We start from the raw sequence: 26,593 nt of genomic DNA, 5'->3' as shown, positions 1-26,593 counted from the left end.
ATCTATTCACATACACACACACTTTGATATATATACTGTTATAATTATGTGATTTTATATATACACCTTTAAATATATATACACATATACAAACATGCTTTGATATCTCTATGATATATCTATCTATCTATCTATATCTATACACGCTTACACTTATACATACTTTAAATATATACTTTTATATGTGTAGTTTCACATATACATATACATATACATATACATATACATATACATATACATATACATATACATATACATATACATATACATATACATATACATACTTATATTTATACTTTATGATATGTATTTATTATATTATTTAAATATGTATGCAAGTATATAATATAGTATACATATATTAATATATCCACTTATATATCGACTTTAATTTATACACTTTAGATATATACTACTGTTATTCTATTATATATATACATTTTCACACATACATAGTTTAAATATATATACACACACACTTTGATATATATGCTTCTATAGTGATATAATTTTATATATATGCACTTTTACACATATATATACACTTGAAATATATGTATACATATACACGCATTTTTATATAGCTGTTTACACTCATACTTATATATATATATATTTCACATACATATACATATACATATACATATACATATACATATACATATACATATACATATACATATACATATACATACACATACACATATACATACACATATACATATACATACACGCTTTTATAGATAGATATATTTATATATAAACATATAATGGTGATCACCTGAGCATAATTACTCGGGAATTACTTGTGCTAATTGGGGAGGAGGAGCTGGTGCTGCTCTCCCCGGGCAGCGTTTCCCATCCCACGCTCAGCGCAGCCTGGCCCCGGGCAGTGCCCGTGAGCTCCGGGAAGGGCACGGAGGGAAGGGACTGCAATTCCCAGAGTCCTCCCGCATCCCGGCCTGCCGTGACATCAGAACCCCATGGCCGGGACCGCCGGGGCAGCGACAGCACCGAAATGTGAGCTCGGTTCTGCCTCCTCCCGCGGGGCCTTTCTGCAGCCGCTCCCGCTGCCCGGGCACGGCTCCGGCCCCGCCGAGCCCTCGGGAGGGTGCGCGGTCCCACCGGGGCGGAGGTGACACCGCGGGGACAGCGGGGACCGCAGCTCCGCCCGGCGGGGCCGTTCCCTGCCCGCAGCCCCGTCCCGCTTCCCGCCGCTTCCCGCCGCTCTCTCGCCGCTTTCCCCTTCGCTCCCGCGGGTGCAGGAGACGCTTTAGCACAGCCTGGCAACCGAGTGCGTGTAGAGACCGCGGGGAGAGCGGGGATCCCCGCCCGGGGCACGGCCACGGGTCCTGCTCCAGCCGCTCCTTTCCCGCCGGGGACAGGGATGGATGGGGGGAAGCGATAATGCGCGGCTGGGGCTCGCTGGAAGGCGGCACTGGCTGCGGGGTGAGGTTTCTGTGCCTCCAGGAGGGATAACTCGGGGCGGGGGGAGTGTCCGGAGGGATAACTCGGGGAGGGGAGATGTCCGGAGGGATAACCCGGGGAGGGGGAGATGTCCGGAGGGATAACTCGGGGAGGGGGAGATGTCCGGAGGGATAACTCGGGGAGGGGGAGATGTCCGGAGGGATAACTCGGGGCGGGGGGAGTGTCCGGAGGGATAACTCGGGGAGGGGGAGATGTCCGGAGGGATAACTCGGGGAGGGGGAGATGTCCGGAGGGATAACTCGGGGAGGGGGAGATGTCCGGAGGGATAACTCGGGGAGGGGGAGATGTCCGGAGGGATAACTCGGGGAGGGGGAGATGTCCGGAGGGATAACTCGGGGCGGGGGGAGTGTCCGGAGGGATAACTCGGGGAGGGGGAGATGTCCGGAGGGATAACTCGGGGAGGGGGAGATGTCCGGAGGGATAACTCGGGGAGGGGGAGATGTCCGGAGGGATAACTCGGGGAGGGGGAGATGTCCGGAGGGATAACTCGGGGAGGGGGAGATGTCCGGAGGGATAACTCGGAGGGGAGGTGTCCGGAGGGATGCTCGGGCTCTCCAGGGGATAAGTCGGGGAGTGTCTGGAGGGATGCTTGAGCTGCCTGAAGGGATAACCCTGGGGGTATCCAGAGGGATAACTCGAGCTGCCTGAAAGGATAACTCAGGGTGTGTCCGAAGGGATAACTCGGGGTGTCTGGGGGGATGCTGGTGGTTTGAGCTGTAAACCCATCCAGGTCAGTGATTTCTGCACTGTAGCGTTTGCTGAGGTTGTTGTAGTTCAGAGTAAAGCATGGTGAGGTTTTTTCCTGATAGCGTTCAGTGGTTTCTCAGTGCTTTCAGGTGATTTTTGTTGTAAGTGCCTGACAAAACCCGAATTTCTCCAAACGAGTGTCTCGTGGTGCTGAGCACCAGAGTCTCCAAGCAGGAGACTTTAAAAGTCTTTTTCAAAGTGAATAGGAAATCTGGGAATGCTTGCTCTCATCTCTCCCCTGAGAAGTGTAGTAACTTCACAACCAGGTGATTAAAACATGAAAAACTCATTTATTTCTCTTTAGAAATAGTTTAGGTGTTTGAAGGGATGTTGTGGCAGTGTTTTGTTTGAATCTGTAATCCCGAGGACATCTAATTAGTACTTTAATTTCACAAAGTGAGGAGGAAGTCAAGTGGCAAAAGTGGCTTTATCTCTAATTTGAGTAGTTTAATGAAGTTAATACAGGGACTTTTATATACTATTTAGTGTGTCCTGATCCTTGTCCAGCTGATTAAAAAAGTTTTATTTATTTGTCCACATGTTACACCAGTTTGTAACCTTGATAAGTGTGGGTTTTCCCCATTCAGCAGTGGGTAATTTCATTATTTTTGTGTGTTTTAAGATATGTTTGGAAAGAGTATATATAGAGAAAATATATCTATAAAGTAAATAATTCTGGAAAGAGTTTGGTTGAGTGGAATTTAAGCTGCACCGGCTAGCTCAGAATAAACCGGGAGAAATATTTTGTAACTCCCGCTGGAATTTTACATTCCTGAACAAAAAGGTTTATATTAGTACCAATAATGCAGTTTTCCAGCACAGGGCATTATCTACAAGCACTTGAGGTGCCTTTGGATTATTTGACTTTAAAGTGAGTGCAAGTCCAGTAAAAACTCGTTAGCTGTTTGTTTAATATTCCCTTGTGTTTCCCGGGACTACCAGCAGACAATGGAGTGTGACACGTGACAGGAATTGTAAGTGAAGGTGAATTACACTCCCCTAGATTTCCATGGAGCCTGCATTAAAAAAAAAAAAAAAAAAAACCTGAAACTTCAGAGTAAGAGTTTCAGTCATTTCTGCACACAAAATACTTGGGAATAGTGGGACTGGAGTGTTCGGAGTACCTGTGGCTTTGGACAACAATGAGGAGTGTGTGGAGCTATAAAATCTATCATTAAAACCAAGATAAGTAGCTTATTGAAATAGTTTAAATGAATGGCAGGGCAGGGCCTCGTTTCTAAACTATCTGCTGGCAAATTATTGGGGTTTTTTAATAAGAATTTCAGTCAGTGGAGAGGTTATGAATCAGAAGCTTTAATATAAATGCTGCAGAAATGTTCTGTGTGTTTGGGTGGGGGGTTTTGGCTCAGGAAGAGGTGCCTGACAAAGGCAGCACTGCCTTCTGTCAAGGCAGGGTTGGAATCTCTTACCCCAAAAACTTTCTGCCATGTAGTTTGTAAAGCAGATAGGCCTAAATATAAAATAAATCCAAAAAAGATGTGTTAGAGAGAAATGTGGGTCTTCAAACTTGACACCTCATTCTGGAACTTGTAGGAGGAAGTTTTCAGGCTTTCCCCATTATCTCCCTGAAATAGCAAGGTGATGTTTGACATCCCCTTTTTATTTACAGTAGTGCATCTGTTTGTAGCAACCCTTAAAGGCAGCCACAGACAGTGGGCACAGAAAATCCACTTTTCTGAAGGAGGACAGGGGCAGCACTCAGACCTGCTTGGAGCACCAGCGTCAATTTTAAGCTTCCCTTGGGCTCTTGCGTGGGTTGTGAAGCCCAAATGCAGCACCTGCAAGGGTTTGGGAGTTTCCCATGAATTCAGGTAGTTCCTGTTTAGAGAGATCAAGGGATTGTTGTTTGAGCATCGGGATTTCCACGAGTGCTTTGTGAAATCCACTTTTCATGCTTCAAATAGATGGGTTGTGTCACAGAGGTAATGATTAACCAGATCAATAATGTGGGTGGTTCGGGGTGCCTTGACAGAAAAACAGCTGATAAAAGTGTGGTAGGATCCCATTTCTGGTAGCAAATCCCAGGTGGGAGATCAGATCAGCCAAATCCTTAGTGCTGCACGTTGGGGGAGATCAGCCACAGTGGGGTGTGAGCCTGACATCATCTCCTTCCTTTAGGACAGGAGCTGCTGCTTTGTCAGGTTTTGAGAATTCATCACAACTGCTGCAAAATTTATCTTGATCATAAAAGCTGCACTGAACTTCACTCAGTCAAAGCTTTGTGGCAGTGAAGATGAAGCCTTAGGGAAAGAGAGGCTGGATGTTAGGAAAAAGTTTTTTACAGAAAGAGTTATAAAGTATTGGAATCGTCCACTTGGGAAGGTGGTGGAGTCACCATCCCTGGGTGTGTTTAAGGAAACACTGGATGTGGCACTTTGGTTGAGGTTAGGGTTGGGTTGGACTGGATGATCCTGGAGGTCTCTTCCAACCCTGTGGTTTTGTGCAGGGCATTGATTTGCCCCCCTGGGACATTGCTCTGCTGTGTCCTGAGAAGTGTCACACGTGTGGCAGGGCACAGCCACGGCTGGAGGCTCCCTTGTACCAGGGAGGTTGTGCTGTAATGGGTCAGTGTGGGTGTGCAGGGAGCACAGGGAAGGATTCTGGAATCAGAACATCCCACCTGGAGTGCTCTTGGGAACATGGAGTTGGAATGGACCTCTTAGGTTGTGAAGTCCACCCGTGTCCCCAAGTGCCACCTTCAGGTGCCTTTTGAACACTGGTGATTCCCCAGTGATGGTGGTGGTGGGTCCCACCAGTGCAGCCTGTTCCAAAGCCTGACCAGGCTTTCAGGGGAGAGATTGTCCAGAATATCCACCCTGACCTCTCCTGGCCCAGCCTGAGGCTGTTCCCTCTCCTCCTGTCCCTGTTCCTGGAGCAGAGCCCGACCCCCCCGGCTGTCCCCTCCTGTCAGGAGCTGTGCAGAGCCACAAGGTCCCCCCTGAGCCTCCTTTTCTCCAGGCTGAGCCCCTTTCCAGCTCCCTCAGCCTCTCCTGGTGCTCCAGCCCCTTCCCAGCTCTGTTCCCTTCCCTGGCAGGATGGGCTTCCCCACCTTGCCTGGGATGGGGATGGAGGAGCCCTGGGGCTGTGAGCGGGGACACGGTGGCAGCAGCAATGAGGGGAGCTGGAAATGAGTTTTTTATATAAATACAGCTTTGACAGACCTGCTAACTGCTTTTTTGGATGTTTTTAATTGCTTTTGAACAGGAGAAGTTGGTCCTTAGGAGTCTGACTGCTGCCTGCACGCAATGCTGCTCGCTCCAGAGGAGAGAACCAGGACATGGCCCGAGTGCCACCCCTGGGCACTGCCAGCCACAGGTGAGCCCAGAACTGAATTTTTGCAGGGAAGCAGAAATAAAAACTTGTATGAGGTGTTTGTTTTGTAGTGAATAACCACGTTGCATTTAGGTGCTTGTGTTAATATAAACAAATGGCCTGTGAGCCTGTGAATATTCTTAATTTTAATTGGGTAACAGAACCCATATATTGAACAAGCACCTCATATTATTTTTATTTTTTATTTTTTATTTTTATTAGTTTTAACTTTTAATTTTTTATTTTTATTAATTTTATTTATTATTTTTCCATTATTTTTATTTTTATTTTTATTTTTATTTTTATTTTTATTTTTATTTTTATTTTTATTTTTATTTTTATTTTTATTTTTATTTTTATTTTTATTTTTATTTTTATTTTTTATTTTTATTTTTTATTTTTATTTATTTTTATTTTTTATTTTTTATTTTTTATTTTTTTATTTTATTTTTTAATTTTATTTTAAAATTATTTTTATTGCTTTATTTTTAAAATTATTTTTATTTTTATTATTTCCTTTATTTTTATTTTAAAATTATTTTTCTTTTTATTATTTGTATTTGCTTTATTTTTTAATTTATTTAAAAATATTTTTATTCATTATTTATTTTAGATTTATTTTTATTATTTTTAATTTTTCTTTATTATTTTTATTGTTGTCATTATTATTATTATTTATTTTAATTAGTTAATATTTTATTTATTCCCACCCTAAAAGGTGCTTTTTTTAAAGTGCTTTTGACCCATCTAAGAGCAGTTCTAGCAGACTTGGGTCCTTTTCCTCAGAAAAAAATAAGTTTCCTGATTCTTTGGCTACTGAAAAGGAACATTTCCTTTTGCTGCTGCGACAAATCTTGATGTGAGTTCAGGTTTTAGAGGGAAATCTTCAGTAATCTGACATTATTGTTTTATCCCTGATATTGAGAGGTCTGAATAACTGACCTATTTTCTCCCCTAAATTTGCTTTTTTATATATCCTTGTTGCCTGTTTACTTCTGCTGGTTCATTTCCTGAGAAGCCCAAAAAAGCAATTTAGAGATTTCTGGGGTTTTTTTGTTTAACTTTTTTTTTTTTTACCCAGTGCTTTCAGAGAATCCCTGGCAGCACACCCTGCATGAGTCAGGCAGTCCCAGTGTGCTACAGATTAACATATCCATAGGTGGGAGTCATTAAAAGTCCTCAAAAAGCCCCAGAACAGCGCTTTTTTTGTGTTTGCTTTATCCTGCCAAGAAACAAACCCCAAGAAAGAAGCAGGAAATTCTTATCCAGCCCAGACATCAGAGCAGAATACCCTGGGTGTGGATGTGATAACCTGCAGTGCTGCTCTTTGCTGTTATCAGGGATGTTCTTGCAGTGCTCTGGAGCAGGGAGATCCTGCAGCCTTGGGATAACTGGCTGGAAAAAGGCTTTTGGCTGATTTTAATGCTTTTTTGGGAAATCAAGAGCTCTGTCAGGTGGGGCTTTGTGTCAGTGCAAGCTGCTCCTTCTGATGGTACAGTGGAGCAATATTTAGCTGTGATTATGTTATTTTTCAGCTTATAAAATACATTTTCAGAGAACTTTTAATCTGATATGAGCCTTCTCACCTCTAAAGAGGAAGAAATTCTTCCTAAAGGGTGGTGAGAGCCTGGCACAGATTCCCAGGGAAGCTGTGGCTGCCCCTGGATCCCTGGAAGTGTCCAAGGCCAGGTTGGACAGGGCTTGGAGCAGCCTGGTGGAAGTTGCAGGTCCTTCCCCAACCCAAATCATTCTGTTTCAGTCCCCTAGATGTTGATTACCCTGGCATCATTTAGCATTCTCCATGAAAATTCCTAAAACTCCTTCCAGGCTGCCCCAGGAGATCTTCTTGGAACCTCTGCCAGGGCCTCCCCACCCTGACAGGGAAGAACTTTCTCCTAAAATCTGATCTAAACCTCTCCTTTTTTCATGTCACAGATACCACAACAATATCCATATCTAACAACTTTGATACTACTTAATTTCATGTATTAAATGTATTTAATGTATTGCTATTTCATGTATTATTTATGCATGAAATAGCAACATTTTACTGATGAAGTCGTGCTGGTGTATTTCTCCTCAAAAGAAACTTGGGAAGAGAATCTAAGTACAAAGAATTGCTTGAGGTTTTTGGAAATAGTGAATGGTTTTGATAAATACTTTTTTTTTCCTGTGCCTTCACTGTTTGATTGAAAAAAATTAGTCCAAATGACCTGTCTGGGCTTTAGATGTGGTTTTTATCATTGTTTTTGAAGGTAATTTATTAAGACCAGTGGCTTTGCCAGGATTTGCAGGGCAATAAAGTAAAAGCCCCTCTGAAGACTCTAATTTGATTTTCCCTCCTTTTTTAAAGGCAGCATTTAATTTATTGACTTTTAACTTTGAGATTGAGTGATTCCATCCCTTTTTTTTTTTCCTGCACCTTGTTAGTGGGTCCCATGTAAACCCCAGAGGAGAATTTGTGTTTGACTGGGTGGAAGGACAGGCTCCAAAGTGTTTTGGAAGCACTGAGCCTTATCTAGGGTACATAAAGTCCCTCTTCTCCTGGGCTTTTGACACATTGTCCTGCACATCTCACATCAGCAGTGATTAATGGCTCTGAAAATAAAACATAAATCCATTTGTTACAGATCCTATTTTTAATCTGCGCACGAGTATTTTATACTCAGGCCCAGGAGCAGGAATTTCTCTCTCTCTGCTGCTTCCTGGTAGCCCAAAGAGGACCAGGGGCTGGGCACTGCCGTGGGTTTGGGGCTGGATTCTGGTGGAATTCTGGCCTTGGATCCGAAGGGATGCTTGGTTTGCTCAGGAGTCAGAGTGTGGCTCACACCCTCCTGCTCCCTGCAGGGTCAGAATGGCCCTTTGGGGGCTCTTCTTGTGCCTGGTCTGATGACATAAATACTGCCAGAGTGTTCATCTGGAACTTTACAGGGTATTTGTGTGGCCTCCACTGGGTCCTAGTACCTCTAATTCTGTTACTTAATAGGGATTGGTTTGGATGTGCAAAATCAGTTTACAGCAAGTGATAAACTCTCAGTATAAAGTTGTTTTTTTTTCTTCTTTTGTCATTTAAACATTCACTGCAGGGTTGTTCTGTTCTGCTCTTGGTAGGAACACACCTGACCAGAGAATATTTCTGTCCCACCTTTCCAGAAAATACCCAGGAGGGGAGATCTGAGTCACTGCCAGCTTTCATTAGGCCAAGGATTAATAGTAAGGAAGATAAATTCAGAGAATTTCACGTTGGAAGAGGCTTCAAATGTCATCTGCTGCAGTCTTTCTTTGCATAAATAACCTCTGAATAAATGATTTATTTGTAATATTCCTTTCTGCAGCAGTACTTGGGTTACTTTTCTTACCCACATTTTGCTCTGTGGAGTTTCCAGATGCTCCTCCCTCCTTCCCAGGGGCTCTCCACTGGAATGTTTTGTGGTTTTGGGGTATAATAGGGATGATGGCTCTTGTTTTCCAGAGGGGATGTGCTTGCCTGGGACAGGTGCATTCCCAGTCTCCCAGAGCAGGAGATGCTGAGCTGTGACCATGCCGTGCCAGCACCTAAAATGTGAAACCCGTGAAGAGCTCCTCTTCCTGTGCAGTAAGTCAACTCTGTTATTTGCATATTTATTTTTAGGAGATAGATTTGGGTTAATTTAAGGCAAGGGAGGGAACATGATTTAGACTTGATCCTTTTGTCATGGCTACGTTACACATCCCTGAAAAATTCATGTAGTTTAGGAAATAAAAGCAAAGCTTTGCTTTGCTGCCTTTACTGCTGTGCTGTTTTGAAAGCAAAACCAGTGAGACTCCAAGTCAGAAATACAATTTAGTAGAGAGAGAACAAACAACAAGAAAGATAAAAATAAAATAAAAATAAAATAAGACAAATGCAACAGTACAAAGGAGCACTGACAGTCAGAATGCAAACCTGACACCCTGTTGGGCAGGGTGTTGGAAGCAGCCCGCAGTGAGTCCTCCCACAGTGACAGATGTGGCTCTGTTGGAGCAGAGATGATCCTCAAGAAAGGATCCAGTCATCCTCTGGGAATCCAGTGGGAACAGCTCCCTTGGGGTTTGGGATTGCTGTTTTATCCCATGGAAAGGCTTTGGCTCCTCCCGCTGGGTGGAGCATCTCCCAATGGGATGAGGTGATGTTATCAGTCCTGTGAGAGCCTTAAATGGCCCATTCACAGGGGATGTCCCTGGGAGGAGGATGGGTGCAGGAAGAGATAAGGAGGCCCTGCCTTATCTGGTGTTATCAGGTGTCCATTAACAGAAGGGATCTGCCCTCTTTCCACCCCTAGAGTTACAAGAGATAAAGAACAATATCTCCCAACCAACTTCAACAGATGAAAATAGAATACACATTTTTGGTTACATATCTCAACCCAAGACAACTGCTCACTAGATGAACATCTAATATTAAAAAAAAATACATTTATTTCTCTGTTCAATGCAGGTAAATAGCTGGAAGCAAACCATGGACACTCAGTTTTTCTCCCCGTTACTGGGAGCAGTCCCCAGTGCCCCCACGCCTCCGGAACCGTCCCGGCTGTGCAGCGACTGGCTGGGATGTGCCGAGGATTTTGGATCCCAAACTGCCTTCCAGGAGTGCCCAAAGAAAAGGTATCAGCGTTCCTGCTGTGGCCTTAGGGCTTCTGGATCTCTGGAATTCTCAAGTGAAAGAACAAATGGGGGTTCTGGATGGGTTTGGTGAGAGTTTCTGGTGTCTCTGGGAACTCAGCAGATTTTCTTTGCGCTGTAATGGTTATTTCTGAGGTGGTGGGGAAAAAAAAAGGTGTGTGAGGGTTTTCTTTTTTCCATCTTAAAGCCAAATGATGGTGACAGAATATTGCCTTTTTTTGGAGGGAATAGAGACTGACACAGCAGCTTTTGAGGAGACAATGCTCCTTTAATGAGCATTTCTAATACCTCACTGCATTTCCTTTATCGTTTGCTTAATGAGGAAGACAAAATCTGAGGTGGGGAGAAAGTGGAGTCCACTGGCTCACAAGGTGCTGAAAGGTAACAGTTAGGGAAGATACATGGATTCCAAAAAACCTGATTTTTTTTTTAATGGTTTTCAGTGGGAAGTGTCAGAGTAATGTTTGTTTTTTAATAAAAGATCACACAGCTTTGGTGTCAGCTGTAAGAGTTAATTTTAAGCAAGGAGTGGCAATTTGCTAATTAAAATATACAGTATTTTCTTAAAGCAGCCTTTAGATTATTGCAAGGTAGCTTTAAAAATAAAAAACATTATGGAATTAGAGTTAATCCATGTCTACACCCATTCTGAGCCTGCAGATATTCAGAATTCCTTGAGGTCTCCTTAAAAAAAAATAGGAAAAGCAAAAAACTTTGCTACTTGACCAAGACACAGGGAAGATCTGGTTATCAAATATCAGTTCTGCATTCACAAAACATTTTCAAGAGTCTTTGCACTTCTGTGCATCCTAAATTAACTCCAGATCCCTTAGAGAGGAAACTGAGCAGTTGTGCAGTAAATCAGGGGCTGAGTTCGAAGTGGAGCTGTGGTGAGGCCTTAAAAGCCAGCAGGGTGTAATTTTCACTGATTTTTCACAGTGGCAAGAGATTAAAAAGGTGATTTTTATAAGAGTTTGTCCCACATTTTATGGTCTCTGGTAATCAGTGGGATTTATGTGGCACTGGGGAAAACTCAGAGACCCTCAGGGACACTGAAAGGAATGAGAGCAAGGTGGGGAGGGAAGTTTATTGGAGCAAAACAATGAGGATAGGGGGAAGGAGATCTTTATTAGCACTGTTTTAATTAGCTTGTGAGGAAGAGTCAGGAGTCATTACAAACAACTATAAAAATCAAATCTTGCACCTGAAGTTGAGTTTGTTTAAAAATTGGTGATAATTTTGGGTGTTTACCAGAAATATTTACTAAAATTTTGATCTGCCCGAAAGGGGATTAAAAAGTGGTTCAACTGAAGTATCTCTAACTTACATATAAATTATTTTTTGAGATTAACGTGATAGGTTTTGAATTATTTGGCAGTGGATAAATTAGAATGCTCCAGACTTTGAGAAGATTGATCCTGTTTATGCTCTAAAGAACACAGTCAAGGGTTGAAGGAATGTCCATGAGACAGTTTTGTTTCCTGAAAAGAGAGGAATATTTTTGCTGCTTGAAAAGTCTCTGGTGAAATAAAAAAGAAAATAATTCTACTTCACTTGGGCTATAGAATTCACAAATGCAAGAAGAGATTTCTGTAGAGGGATTGCTGAGGATACAATAAATTCAGAACAACTAGAAAATGCTGCTAAAATAAAGGTTTGATCCTCTTCTTTTTGCCTGTTTTGTTTAGGAGAAAAATACTTATTTAAAACTTTTACTTTGATTTCTTTTTTTTTTTTTTTCAGGGCACCAATAAATCTTTCTTACTCTGGCAATGGCCCTGATATGTTTGGGTTGGTGTCCAGCATTTTAGAGGAGCCAAACAAGCCAGAACCAGCCACAGATTGGTAAGTTTGTTCTGAGAGTTCTTCTCATTTGTCTGCTGTGTTTTATGCCCATTGTCACACAGATATGATACACATTTTTAATTATTTCAGAGTCGAGTAATGACATTGAAATCCCCTTAAAATGTGGAAGTGTCTTTACCTCATTTGCCAGTAAAAAAAAACCCGAAAAAACCCCCCAAAACTGAACTGTTAAAAATGCAAAATTTTAAAAATTTTCCATCAGCTTTACAGCATTTGAAGAGGAAAAAAAAAAAAGATGATAATTAATTTTAACCAGTAGGGAGTTGACTGAATACAGTGGAATCTGAGCTATTTAAATAAATCCAAATAAACCCTGCATTTCTGAACATGCAGAATAAACAGTGTGGGTGATGAGATTTCACAGAGCATTTGCTCAGCTGCAGTGGGAATATCCCTCCTACTTTTGAGGAGAGCTGTGCATGCTTGGCCAATAATGTAACACTGGGGAATAACCGTGATGTGTGAATTATTTGAAAGTAAGAAACGTTTTAAATCCTGACGGGAGGTTTGTTCAACTCCCTTACAGGAATCCTCTGTCCAGATTGTTTCCCCCTGTGTGGGCGCCTGATCTGGGCAGCAACGGGGAGTTCCCAGGGCTCCCAGCTCAGCACGGTGTCCAAAACAAGGATTTTCCCAACCTGCTGGGCACCAGCTGCCATCAGGAACCGCTGCAGGAACCTCCTGACGTGGAGATGCTGCACAGAGGCTTGGGAGACCTTCATCTCCTCGAGTCCTGGCTCTCTCCCTGTGCTCTGAGGAACGCCTGCCCTGAGAATTCCTCTTTGCAGAACTGCACCACAGCTCCCCAGGAAGGGTTTTCCTTCCCAAATGGGAGCTGGAGCCAGCATCTCTGTGCTTACGACCACGGGAGGTTAAACGGAGGCTACGAAAAATGTGGGTCCAGTTTCAGCCCTTTTTCTGCTCAGAACAAGATGAAAGAAAGCCCCGGCGTCCTGAAGGAGTTCTGGAAAAATGAAAGAGCAAGAGGAAAAGCCCTGAAAAATTACGCTCAAGGACAAACGAAGTATTCCCCTGATCTTTCCAATCAGCCTGGTGATAACTCCTGGGACAAAGTGCCCCAGGACAGCCAGCTGTTCCCTAAAATATATGAAAGCTTCACAGCTGCTCACAAACTGCAGTCACCTGTCCTTCCATCACTTCATTTTTTCAATCAACCCCCTAAGGAAAGTAATTTTTCTGGAGGAACAGGCAGAAAACCCCAGGAAAGCCATGTGCAAAATGGCCATTGTGGCTTTACTCTGGGGGATGCTTTTAATAATAATAATAATAATGAGTGTAAGGTGAATATGGGCCCTAAGGAAAGCTCTCCTCAAGCAGCTGAGTATGATTTATCTATGAAAAATGTGCAAAATGGGAATTATTCCTCATACCAGGGGTGTTCCTGGCTGGATGGGAAAAGCCTGGCAGCTGCATCTGAAATTCCATATGGAAAACAAATGGCCACAAGCCCCCAGTCATCTTCAGGGGTTTCCACCATGTCTGGGGGCTCTCCCACCCACCAGCCTTTCACACAGCCCTCCTACTACTCCCAGCTCCTTCCCGCCCTCCCTCCCAGGAAAGATGGGAGGTTGCAAACACCAAATGGAGTTTCCAGTCATTTGGGGGTTCCTCGTTTCCTCCCAGAGAGCCAGAGGCAGGTGAGACCCGTGGGAAGGTCACAGGAGGATGCCACGATGGACAAGGAGGGGCGGCGCCGCAAATTCCCCGCTCGTTTTTCACCCGACTGGTTGGCACAGCAGAGAGCTGCAGGTGAAGACCCAGCCCAGAAATTCCACAGGTTCCCAAAAAGGCAGAGCCAGGAAGGTGGCAATAAAGATGACAGAAGAGGTAGAAGGAACTGGATCCCTCCTTTGGGTTCCACAGCCCCAAGCCGCCAGCCCTTCAACGCGTTTCTGAAAAAGCACGAGCAGAACGGTGGCAGCTTGTCAGATTTCATCAATCCTTCTCTGCTTCCTTCTTTCCCACTCGTGTCTGATTTTAAGCAAAATCCCAGCTTCCCTCCATTTAATCACCAACTGTTTTCATCAGCAAACAATTTTAATTTCCCTCCGCCGCCATTTCCATTCTCAGACCTTGTTGATCTTTTTCACTGCGACGACTTTAACCCCTTGAGTCCCTTCATCAGTGATCTCTTCTCTGGGGAAATCCCTGCCCCCTGCTTTGCCTTTCCAAGCCCATTTAACAAGTGCAGAGCTCCCAGGAGCCGCAGTGGCCCCGCTAACGAGCTCCACGTCCGGCTGGAGGAGTGCTACGAGCAGTGGAGAGCTTTGGAGAGGGAGAGGAAGAAGGTAAAACACAATTGGTGATGGTTCCTCATAAAGACTTGACTGGTTTGTTGGTTTTTTTTGGGTTTGGGTTGTTTTTTTTGTTGTTGTTTTATCACTTTTTTTTGGTTTTTTGTTGTTGGCTTATTTGGGGGTTTATTGTGAGTGATACAATCACAGCTTTCTCTTTTCTTTTTTTTCTTGTTGTAGTAAATCTCTGGCTTTAGTGAAAAAAAAAAATTAAGTAACTGATCCTGGGCATTCTTTGTCTGTAGAGAAAAGCTACAATATTTTTCTTGTTCCCAAAGGAAATTTCAGTGTATGCTCTTCTCATTATGGTCACTTTCCCGCCTCAGGCTCACTCCCAGAATTGTTGGCAAGGAAGGAGCACTCTGATAATGAGGGTATTGCACTTGGGAATGAAAACTCTGTGCTCTCAAGGAGCAGGAAGAGCTTTCCCAAGAGGAGTCAAATCCCTGAATTCCATGCCAAGTCTCAGAAAATCAATTGTCCATAATCCCTGGTTCTAGTTATGCACAGTGCTTGGCTGCTTCCACGTGTGGGAAGCTCCTGGTCAGTGGATAAATGGATTATCTGAGCAAACTAGACCTGGGAAACACCTTGTTCTTTCCATCATCAGCTGTGGGGCCTTGCTAATGGACTTTTGGAATTGTGAATGGAAGTGCCTGTGTTGTTCTCTCATAAATGCCTTTAAACAAGGCTCCTCTCTGCCTGTCTGGCCTTCCAGGAATCCTCTGGAAGTGAGAAAGGGATGATCCTTGCTCCAGTGTTTTTTTCCTGTTTTCAGGCAGGATTTGGGACAATTAAGTCATTTGCAAAGACAAAGTCATAGTTTTTGTCTCCTGCTTTTTATTTCATTAAAGGAGGGTTGTTTCTCCTCATAGTTATTAATCAAAGGGGCTTAACTGACCCCTTGATCTGGTCCATCCCAAGTGATCGAGTTTTACCCCAGTGAGCTGCTCTGGGTTTCTCAGGGCGTTCTGTGGTTACAGAACATAAACTGCTCTCAGTCCTCCAGGCCAGCTGCCATAGCCTGCCTCCCATTCCTGCAGCCAAACCACATTCCTCAGGAGGGGATGACTGCAAGGAGAGAGAAACTCCCTCTGGGATTTGATTCCATTCTCTCTACCTTGTCTAATCACTCAGCCCTTTCAGCTCTCTGAAACCTGTTCATTGCAGCTGCTTTGGGGTCACAGCTTACCTGTCTCCTTGCATAAAGCCCACTTTTCCAGGGATCTCACATTTAAAGCATTTCCACAAGTTAGGAATTGTCCACAATATTAAATGTGCATGTTGTTTAGTTAATTGCTTATTAACTAATTCTTAGCTACCTGGTGTCATTATATGAATCCATGACCCTTTCTCCATCCTTTTTTTTTTCTGGATGCCCTTCAGGCTCCTCAGATGATGAGTACAGGTGAAGTCAGCTCTTCTAATCCATGTCAGGCCAGGGCAGGGACTAAATAATGTGGAAGTAAAGCAAAAAGAGAAGGATTTCATTCCATACTTTCAGTCCAAATATACACAGCATTAATGTGAACTGAGCCTTGCCTTGAGCTGCAGTGCAGCACCTGACCCCTCTCTCCTACATCCGTGGTACCCTGGAGAAGGAGTGAGATAAGGAATCTACTGCTAGCTGTGTCTTTTTTGCTCCAGGTGTAAGAATTTCCTGTCCAAAAACAGGTTTGGTGATGTTTAGTCACTGTCTGTGTTAGACACTGGCTAAGCCACTCTTTCCCAGTGGAAGTTTGGCTGTTGTGTTAAAGATTTTCTCTGTTAAAGAAAAAGATTTTCTCAGTTAAGGAGCTGGTATCAGTTTAGGTTAAAGGTGGTTTCATTCTGATGTACTTGAGATGCAATTTATGCTGCTGCTATCACCTGCTTCTGTTTTTTGATGGTCTCAATAAGTGACATGTGAGAGAAGCAGCGAGAGGGGTTGAACTCTGAGGGAGAGCTGAATTAGAGAAATATTCCTGCAGGGAGGCTGGAGAGGGACTTTGGCAAGGCCCTGTAGTGATAGGTCAAGGGGAATGACTTTGAACCAAAAGAGGGCAGGGTTAGATTAGATTTGGGAAGGAATTCTTGCTGTGAGGGTGGTGAGGCTCTGGTACAGGGTGCCCAGAGAAGCTGTGGCTGCTCCATCCTTGGAAGTGTCCAAAGCCAGGCTGGACACGGCTTGGAGCAACCTGGGATAATTGAAGGTGTCCCTGCCCATGGCAGGGGGTGGAATAAAAGGAGCTTTAATGTCCCTTCCAACCCAAACCATTCTGGGATTGTGATGTTTGGGAATGTTTTTCCATCAGCGCAGTCAGAAGTTGACAGGGCGCTCACTCCTGATCCACCTGAAAATTCCAACCAGCACCAAAACCGGATTGATCACCCTGTACTAATTTCAAGCCACCACACTGACAAATTATTTCCCTTTCAGACCGAGGCTGACCTTGCAAGACACTTCCCAGGGCAGCCCATTTCCAGCTCCAGCCCCAGCCCCAGCCCTGTGTCGCGGCTCCCTGCCAACCCATCCCGCGTGGATCGCCTGATCGCCGACCAGTCCCGCCAGCGGGCCAGGGTACGCCTGGTGGAGCTGCAATTCCTGCAGCTCTTCTGGGGTTTGTTTGTTCATTAATTGACAGAATTGTTCATTAATCTGTGTGTTGTTGGCTCCACGAAGTGCGTCACCTCTGAGGGCTGCCCCGCTATTTTTATTTTATAAAAAATAGCGAGATGGCATCAGAGGGAGTGTTTGGAAAAGCGAAAGGTTTTAGTGAAAATAAGAAACCATACAGAACAAAAGAGAAATAAGCTGTTCAAGGAGAGTCTTTGCACCTGCTACAGCACCCCGAAAATGCTCTGAAAATCTCCTCTAAATATATAATGGAGGAGGGGTTTTTGCTGCCCAGTAGAAATAGCCACAGTTGCTGAGGTCCAGCTCAAATCACCCAACAAGTGCCTTTATTTTGGAACCAGGCCAATTATGGTGAGAAGAGCATGGAATTTTCTAGTTCTTTGCCTTATAAGACAAAGGGTGAAACTCAAATCCTTTCCTAAGGATTTATGGGACGATTATAAGGATTTATTAAGGATCCTATGGGAGTACCTGCTGCAGTGGGGGTGCATCACTGCAATTAATGAGTGATTTTGGCATTTTCTGCCAGGTGCTCGCACTGATGGCAAGAATGGAGAGGCTTTGTGGTGCCCCCGTGCACAGGAACATCTCCAGGACCTTGGAGCTCCACCTGGAAGCCATTCAGGTGACCCAGGCACGTCGGAGGGATGAGATTGGGAATGCTGCAAACCCCCAGGGTCACGGGGGGCCACGCTATAACAACGAGAAAGGTGATGAATGCTGCCCGCTCCTGGAGCCCTCAAAGCTGTTTCAGGGATTGAATTGTCAATATGTTCCACTTAAAAATGTAAATTTGCAATATGTAGCAATTCTTGGCACTTCAGCAAAAGGAAGTTTGCAAATACGCTCCTGTTACTTTTAAAGACTTTAAATTACTTTGAGTTCTGTTGGGGTTTTTTTTGTTTTCCTGTTAATAGTTTAAAAAATTAATTTTTTTCCTCTTGACTAGAAAACAACTGTAAAAACTCCTCATTGACATTATATAACCATAAGTGGTTGTCCTAAAAGCAAAAATGTGCTTGTTTTTAAGCAAGTAGAATTATTTCCTGGTATGGCTAAACTTTTTTCAGCTTATAAAATAATAGAAAAATTGCCAGTATTGTGCAAATCAATTGTCTCTCTACCTTACCTAAATCACAAACCCACCAGGAATGACATTCCATGTTTCCCAAATGCTGTTAAAGTGAAGCCAGAATAACCTGTAGCAGCAGTAAATGTGGCAATTTATGGTTTGGGGTTAAAGATCATACTATTTTTCTTCAGAAAATACTTGTGTCTCTGAACAAAAGAGGAATTGCCTCTCCTTACTGCTGAAGCGAAGTGGACAGTGAGGTTTGGCTGTGGAATTGCATTTCTTGAGAGGCAAAGATAAGCTGGAAGGAGAATCAAAATGTTTTCCTTTTGCAATTCAGGTGTCAAAAATTCAAATATGAATATAAAATGTCATGCCCTTAAAACAATTGTTCTATATGCAAACTGGCTTCTAAATGACTCCTAAAACTTTCATGTGACTTCTAACTCCAAGTGTGAGTCAGGAGTAGTAGAAGGAAAGTTCTTGGCTAGACAGAAGTAGGACACAGTGGTTAATTGGATGATTATGATTAGATTTAATGCCAATACAGCATTTAAATACTGCCAATGCTGTAAATAACAGCTTTATCATCTGGTACAATGAGTTATGGCATCATCATATGGTCCCTCCTGTTGAGTCCCTCCCTTCCTGAACTCCCAGGGAAGAGTAGGAGCAGCTTGGTCCACTTAGTCCCAGATTCCATCAACAGCCTCTGTCTGAAAGGCTGCAATATCAGCAGTTTTGGCTGCAAATGTGCAGGTTTGCAATCCCTGGCCTTGCAGGATTCACTGCTGCAAACAAATCCCCTATGGAGCTGCTTTAAGATTTCATCTCTGTGTTTGACCAGATCTTTGTGCCTTTACCCACCCATCCAAAAATCAGTGTGCTCCCTTCTTCCTGCAAAATCAAAAAACTGCCTGCAGCCTCAGCAGACCAGTTTGCCCAGTGTCCACCAGCATTTTTGAACCCTTTTGCAGCATTTTTGGACCCTTTTTGCACAGACAATTCACGTGGGATGTCGCAGCTGTCGTTACCGCTGCAGCTCAGCTGCTCCTTGAGCACAGTTGCCTTGAGGCTGCGAGTTGACCAAATTTCTGCCATGAAAAAATTGAATTAATTAATTAATAACATTTCCAGGCTTGTTCACTGAGGTATCTCTCCTGTTGCAGGTGTGCTGGCCCTGGCAGCTGCCCTGCGAGCCCTGGCGGGTGCCACGCGCAGGGCTCGCACCGCGCTCTGGTGCGCGCTGCAGGCGGCTCTGCCAAAACCTCCTCCTGCCAGACCCCAAAATCAACAGCTTCTCCTTCAAGGACCACTGCAAGAGCTTTGTTCTCCAAGCACAAGCAGCCAGGAAAAAAGCAGCGTGGAGCAGGAAAGCAGAGGAAGTGGAAAAGCTGAGGAAGCGACGAAGGTTTTGGAATAATCGCGGAGGATGAAAGGAAAGCGAGGATGGGGAGGGAAGGGCTCAGGTCCTGCCCAGCACCGTGAGAGGTGGATTTCATGGGATGCCAGGAAGCAAAAAAGGTTGATTCAGGTGCCTGGTCAGTGCTGCAGTTGAGGTACTGGGATTCTGGTGTGGAGAGACACAGCTTGGGTTGGTGTTCATGGAGTTTTAACATTGCTGGTGAATAATGCTGCTGAGAATTTCCATGTTCAGAGGAGCTGAACAAGAGCTGAGCATTTCCTCCTGTGCTTACCCAAAGCTCTGAGTCCAGCCAGGAGCACCTGAGCAACCAGAGTGTGGCAGAACATAACTCTCCTTTTTTAAAATTTTTTTTGGTTAATGACACAATTTAGCATATTTAAAGGTACTCAACAATCGTTCAGGGTTTGTTTTATTTTGATTTTTTGCACCGTGTATGATTCTTTCCAGAGCCAAAGTGAACACCGAGTAGTTTGCAGCCCATCACTGTGTCAGGAGCTGCCGTGGTGGTGGTTTTTGTGCCAGATTCTCTCTCAGTTTGACAGGAATAATCAGTGTTCAGTGCTGGCTGTGTGAGAGGCTTCAGCTTCAGTGCTGTCAGTTTGGTTTCCAGCAAAACCGGTGTAAACTGAGATTTTTCCATAGTTTTTTCTCTTTGGTTTTCCCACTGAAAAAGTGGATTTTGTAGCTCTGCAGTGTGAACTGCATGGAAGTGCACATTAGCAGGTGATAGAAAACTCACTCAGGATTAGAAATTAGATTTATTGATTCCTCAGTGGGTTTAAAACCAGTAACAATATAACATAGTATGCACTTAATTAAAAAAACCCCAACTATTATTAATAATATATGTTCACGGTACTATAATTTTTTTCAGAGACATTCCATATTTATTTTAATGTCTTCATTGAATGTTTATTTAAAAATCTATTTTAGTAATACCAAGTTAAATATTTTGCCAAATCTTCCAAATAATCAGACTTAATGATTTACTCAGGAACTCTGTATATTATTAAATAAATATACACGTGGTATATAGGGATTTTTTGGGAAAGGGATGTTTGCAAAATATTTACACAAAGCTAACTATGTACTAGGCTACCAAAGCTGTTTCACTGATGATTTTTTTGGTGTGGAAGGTTTAATATATTTAATTGCTGTTAATTAGTCTCCATTTTGTGGCTTAGACAATCAGAGTGTGGTTGTTCAGGGTGAAAATTATTAAAGAATAACAAATTCAAGGTGTGATTGTAGGGCATTTAGGAATATTGTAATGCTTTAACAACCATCTTACACAACCTCCTAACATGTATTAATAATTAAGGTTCTTGAGTATCAGGATATTAAGATCAGTATTATTAGTATCAGGATATTAATATTAATCAGAACAGCTTTGGAGAGCAGTTCTTGTGTCACAAGTGAATTAAGTTGGGGATATAAGCAAAATCTGAAGGACAAAAATGAAGATTTTTATGTCAAGTTGGGGTTCAGTGTCGAATTTGACATTTTGGGGGTAATTCTAGAGCTGTTCCCATAGATATTTGTACTTGCAAAATTGTTCCAAATGCAGTTGTGTAGTTCTGGATCCGTGGGTGTTTCTAGAGCAGATTTTGTCTCAGTAGTGCCATCCTTAACTCTATTGAGGCGTGGAAATTTGTAGCTAAAATTTACCCAGGCCTCATTGTAATCACTGAGTAAAGTTTAAAAGCAAAAGTAGATAAGAATCAGATTCTTAGTGTAGCAAAATTAGGGGTTTTTTTCCCCTAAAGAAAGTGAACTAAACTTAAAAGATTCTTTTCAGCCTTAGCCTAAATAACAGGTACCAGAGTTATTTTAGTGTGTTTTCCCCATGTGTACATGCAATTTATTTGCACAAACTAATTGAAGAAGGTTCAGTCTGCATTTGTGAAACTGATTGTGCTCCACAGCTTAAAAGTGGAGTCTGCAATATTTCAGTTCATAGGTGATTTGGGAGTTTAATTACCCAAATTAAAATCAATTTACTACTATTGCTGTGTTGACAGGAAAGCAGAATTTGGAGTTTGTGGGGTTTTTTTTTTCAGTTTACAGAATGAGAGTTGTTTTTTAGTGGTGAACGTTTAGGGTGTAATTGGTTCTTATTGTACTGCTCATGTGTTAATTAATGATCTTAATTAGTTCATAGTGAATGTGCCTTTAACAGTCTCACTTTTGCAGAGTGGTAAAAAGCTGCGTGGTCACTTCTGGTTCCAATTTCAGTTCAAAAATGCATTTTGAAAGGGTTACACGTGGCTGCATGTGACTGCAATCAAGGCGTGCTGTTAATTATGTTAATTGCACTCCCAAAATTATGCAGGTTGGGATTCTTTAAGGAGCTCTGTGGCTCTGGAATGTCCCCCTGGCTCATGTGCCTGGGTCAGGTGCTCCTTGTCATGCCCTACAAATGCTCGAGTTTCACTTTGCCTTGCAAAAACAAAAACTCCAGGTCATCAAACAAAAATTATTCTTTTCTTTTTCAGTGCCCCTTTCTTTAAAAGAGTTGGTTATGGACAGCATCAGACCCAGAATGAGTTTTGTCTTCAGTTCTTAATTTCAGAGTGCTCCACTTCTGTTTTATTGCAAATCCTTTTGCATTTTAAGGGGGAAAAAACCCCCCCCAAAATTCACTTTGCTTTGTAAAATAGCACCTGGACTTGCAGCAGCTCTGTCAGTCAGGACATATTTTTTTGCTGCCTCGTGTTTAATTTGGCAACAAGGTACAAATTCTGCAAGCCTTGCACTGAATTTTGGGTGTGAATAAGCTCAAGTGTAATGCTTGTGGCCTTAGGGACTAATTGTATTGATGTTTTATTGATTTCAGGGAAAGCAGAATTGAGGTTTTAGGTCACATTTAAGCCAAAGAGGTGGTTTTGGTTTGAAGTTAGGCTTGACTTTCAGAGAGAGAGAAAAGAAAATTCCCTTTCCCTCTCCATTTTGAGAAGCAATCTGGTAAAATTCAATTTATTCCCTTTTTTTCCAGTTCCACCCCTCCACTCAGCTTTCTTGAGGTTTAATTGTTTGGGGTTTTTCCCCTGCTTTGATTTATACTTTTTAAATTTTGGGGATGAGATGAAGAAGGTGGAAGAGCTGTAGCCAGTCCTGGGGGCAGGGATACTGGGTTGCTCCAGTTTAATAAATTGAATAATCAGTTGTCCCTTTTTGAGTCAGGATTATTATCAGGGTGCTTTTTGATGGTTGGTAATGAATCTTTAATGCTTTAAAATCCCAAATTGATAGTTCAGTACAATACAGACATAAGAATTATAATTATTTCTTTATTCTGTGTAAATAACTGGAGGTTTTTGGTGATTCAACCTTCTTCATTCCCAGAAGGGAGGCCAGCAGCAGAGGAAGAACTCTTTATTTTTATTTTTTTCTGGTTATAGGTTTTGTATCTCTGTTTTTCCATATCCACAGGGTCCCTCTGGCAGTTAAGTTGCTCTGATGCTATTTATATAAACTAAAACTCAGAAATTGGTATTAATTTGTTATTTCCATTAGAGCAGCATACAGGGAGGTTATTTAAGTTCGTGGTGCTTGTCTTGCTGTGGCCTTTTCAGGAGTGGGTGACATTTAATTCCCAAACTGCTGCTGTTGGATTTTACCCTTTCCAACCTGAATATTTTTCTTTGCTGCTGGGTTTTACCACCACTACCAATATTTTCTGTCTGTACCTGGGTATGTGAAATTTGGGAATTATTTGCCTTAGTCAGAACTGCTGCTCCAGTTCACAATAAGTCTGTTGTGGTTATTCCTGGTTATTTCTCTTGGAAGGAATTGAATGGTTTAAGGTGGGGATTATGTGAGTGAGAGGCTTTCTTGAGGGATTTCTGTTTTCAGAGAAGTGTGGAGATATCCAAGGTTTTTGTGGGAAGCTCCTTGGCTTTCCTGGCTGCTTTTCCAGAGGTGACCACGAGCACAACTTCCTGGGATTGTCTTAGATCTGCAACCCTTTTTCTGGGGGGGATATAAAGGAGAAAAAGGGAGCTTCAGGAAGGAAGGAGCTGCAGGGAGCCCAAATTCCAGTGGAGAGGATCTCTTTTCTTCTGGCTTCCGTGGCCTGGAGGGCTTGAGTGACCAGGAATCTTTGCTTGAACCAAGGTTCTTTTCCCCACTGGGGGCTGTCAGGGTGCAGCTGCTGAGATTTTGGGCAGGGTTGGCTTCTCCCTGCCCTGCTCTGGTGGCCAGCCTTCCTCCCAGATGTGTTTTCATCAAGCTGGACAGAACTTGGGGACACAGCTGGGCCAAGCCCAGGGTCAGCATCATCTCCTCTCCTGGCTGCTGGCAGGGAAGGGCTGAGGCAGGGTTTAAACTCAGCTTTTCTACACTTGGGAAATGACAAAGAGCAGGGAGAAAGGAGCACAAAATGGGTTTGGTTTGTGGTTTGTTTCTGTTCTTCCTCCAAAGGCAGAATCCAGCTTGGCTCTGTGGGATATTCACACACACACAATTTACTAAGTCACAGCTCTGATTCTGCAGGAAGCTGGATTTTTGCTTTGTTTAAATACTGTAAAACTGATGCAACAAACAGACCTTAAGCCTATATGTTCTATTAATTCTATTTTTACCTGCTCTGGAAGCTGGGTATTAGAATTTTCTTTTGGTTTTTGGGCCATTCTTTGGTTGAGAGCTGCAATTTTGATAAATGCTGCATGGTGGCACAGCCCAAAGCCGTGGTCTTTGTGGATTTTGTTCTTGGTATCTTTATTTCTGTGGCAGAGTATGTGATCTTAGCTGCAAAACTAAATGTTAAATTCTTCATGGCCACAGCCTGCTGCAGATTTATTTATTTTTCCTAATGGAGTCGTTAAAGTGGAAGAACTTTGAGTTATTGATTCTTTAGTGTTTGCAGATTGAACAGGAGCAGGGAGCACTTCCCATCAGTCAATATGAGGGTAGTTGACTGTGGAATATGTATTTTAATTATTATTTGTGAATAATTGGGCTGCTGAAGAACTGAGTGTGGTCCTGCTTCCATTGAAGCCAGAGCTTTTAAGAGATTTCTGTCTTGATTTGGCTTTGTTGCTTTACCTTGAGCTCAGGTGCTCATTAAACACAAGCTCAGTAGTTCACCTTGAACATTTCTCAAGGAACTCTGAGTTCCCAGCCTCTTTTGTAAGGATTCTTGGAATTAGCTGAGATAATTTTGCTTTCTCTTGAAGCTGAGGAATGTACCTGCTGCAGAAACTGGGGCTGAACTGGGGGGGGGTTCTGGGAAATTTTGCACCTTGTTTTTCTCCTGTTCTGCTTCGAGGGAAATAGAGCCTTAACCATGCTGAGACCTTGATTTATTCCCTGTGCAGTTTATCCATGGCAGTCACCAGCACTTTTGATTTTTGTTTGGTTTGTAGCACTTGAGATGTCTGATTTTTATCAATTATTTTTTTGGTATAGAGCTGCTTTGTAATTTTCTAAAATAAAATAGTAACTTTGCCAAGCAAGTTTATCAGTGATATAGAATGGAAGGTCCTTATTTTTCTTCATTAGCAATACTGTAATCAAAGGTGCAAAATAATGTGTTTAATGTACGTCTGTGCTGTTAGAGATTGAAAATATATTGAGTTAGGAGCAACTTATAAACAAACTGAGGAGCTGGAGTTCTAAATCCTCTTTGCTTGTTGCCAAATGAGCTTTAAAAAGGAAAATATTTATATATAGTGTATTAAAAAAAAGAGCACTGGTTAGAGAGAGACTAAATCAGAGTAAAAATCATTGCCAGACAAAGATTGCTTTATGTTTTTTACTGAATAAAAACACAACTTGTTTATGCACAGTAGTAACTTAATGAGCAAATTTTTTTCACAGTTAGGCTGTTTCCAATCTATAGATGGGAAAAATAAGTTTCCTTTTATTTTTTATGACAGATATACAAAGATGAACAGTGTCTATATTTTAATATTACTGTTTGGTGTCTGAAGTGTATCATTTATGTGTGTGTTGGTCAAACTCATTTCCTTAAAATATCCCATTTTACATTGCTAATGAAATATTACTGAAAATGATTTTGATTGGGGCCCAACAGAAATACATGAAATTATAACAGCTTAAAACTCAATTGCTGATTATGCAAGATTTTAATCACTCATCAATTTAAGCTTATTTAAGTCTTTCTGTAGAACAACTGTGGATGTTTGAACGCTGCAAAAATCTTACTTCTACCTCTTGTGTAACATCCTTAAAATTCCCCTTCACTGATGTACTCTGATGCCACAGGGTGTTGGTGCACCTTAACTTGGGAATTTCATCTGCTTTTCCTTTTATTTATTTTTTTTTTTTAAATTGTGGAACACCAGGATGCCTTGTTATGTCCACCTGTGTTGAACTGACCGGGTTTGTGTTAAATGTGTGAGAGTCTTCAGAAATAGGAGAATTCTGTAATAAATCATGGCCAATGTGATTTTCTGGTATTTTCTATGTACGTGGTTTGATTCCTTTTATTTAAATAATCACCTGTGGTTGTGTGGATGTCCCTAATAAATAGTGTCAGCTTGTTTAGATGGACTCACACTGTTTCTCAGCTGCTGAATTTCAGTTTGGTAATTCTGCCTTGAAAAGACCTGTTATGTGTTCATGACAGAAATTAAAGTCCTTCGTGTTTTTTGTGAATTGGTTTTATTGCCTTAATTCTGTGGAGGAATGGGAAGTTTGGGCAGTTGTTGAACTTGGGGCTGAGGGATCTCTTGGATCACACAGAAAATTCAGATTTGCATCAAGTAATAATTCTCAGTTGAGAATAAAAGGCTTTAGTAAGGACTTCAAGGGATGTTGAGGGGGAATGAGGACGAATTTGGCACTTTTCTCAAAATAAATTGACAAGTGTCCCAGATCTGGTTTTGTTGGCAGAGATCAGAAGCACAAGTCAGAAATTGCACAGGTAACAACAGAATTTGTCTGGTTTGCCCTGTGGAGTTGAGTGTGATGTTCTAAACCTTCACAGGGAAGAGTTCCTTGCTTTAGAGTTTAAAATTTAAAAGCTTTTTTTCTTTTCTGGTGACAGGCAGAAAAAACAATTGATACGATTGCTTTTCATTGGTGGAGAAGTTATAAAAATGTCCACAGTGCTGTGGATAATT

General features: G+C 42.3%; 1 protein-coding gene across 4 annotated transcripts; it reads left to right on the top strand.

Moving 5' to 3' along the window:
* Positions 1–785: 785 nt before the first annotated feature.
* LOC134560798 (meiosis-specific coiled-coil domain-containing protein MEIOC-like) lies at positions 786–26,126 on the top strand. 4 transcript variants are annotated; one of them, XM_063417158.1, is made up of 9 exons: positions 786–1,020; positions 5,461–5,571; positions 9,041–9,163; positions 10,025–10,191; positions 11,953–12,054; positions 12,602–14,384; positions 16,810–16,950; positions 17,537–17,717; positions 19,249–26,126. In XM_063417158.1, the coding sequence occupies exons 4-9, from the start codon at positions 10,046–10,048 to the stop codon at positions 19,500–19,502; spliced, it is 2,607 nt and encodes an 868-aa protein (XP_063273228.1). In that variant the 5' UTR covers positions 786–1,020; positions 5,461–5,571; positions 9,041–9,163; positions 10,025–10,045; the 3' UTR covers positions 19,503–26,126. The 4 variants fall into 4 exon arrangements, with proteins under 4 accessions (XP_063273228.1, XP_063273253.1, XP_063273244.1 ...); XM_063417183.1 differs by lacking the exon at positions 786–1,020 and adding an exon at positions 1,031–1,135; XM_063417174.1 differs by lacking the exon at positions 786–1,020 and adding an exon at positions 1,032–1,294.
* The last annotated feature ends 467 nt before the right edge of the window (positions 26,127–26,593 follow it).

The sequence above is a fragment of the Prinia subflava genome, chromosome 1 (genome assembly GCF_021018805.1).
Source record: "Prinia subflava isolate CZ2003 ecotype Zambia chromosome 1, Cam_Psub_1.2, whole genome shotgun sequence".
NCBI lineage: Eukaryota > Metazoa > Chordata > Aves > Passeriformes > Cisticolidae > Prinia > Prinia subflava.
This window is presented reverse-complemented; position numbering and strand designations above follow the sequence as displayed.

Coding starts and splice junctions, on each gene's coding strand:
- LOC134560798 (XM_063417158.1), top strand. CDS start 10,046: ATGGACACTCAGTTTTTCTCCCCGTTACTGGGAGCAGTCCCCAGTGCC. Junction 10,192..11,952: donor CAGGAGTGCCCAAAGAAAAG/GTATCAGCGTTC, acceptor TTTTTTTTTCAG/GGCACCAATAAATCTTTCTT. Junction 16,951..17,536: donor AGTCCCGCCAGCGGGCCAGG/GTACGCCTGGTG, acceptor ATTTTCTGCCAG/GTGCTCGCACTGATGGCAAG.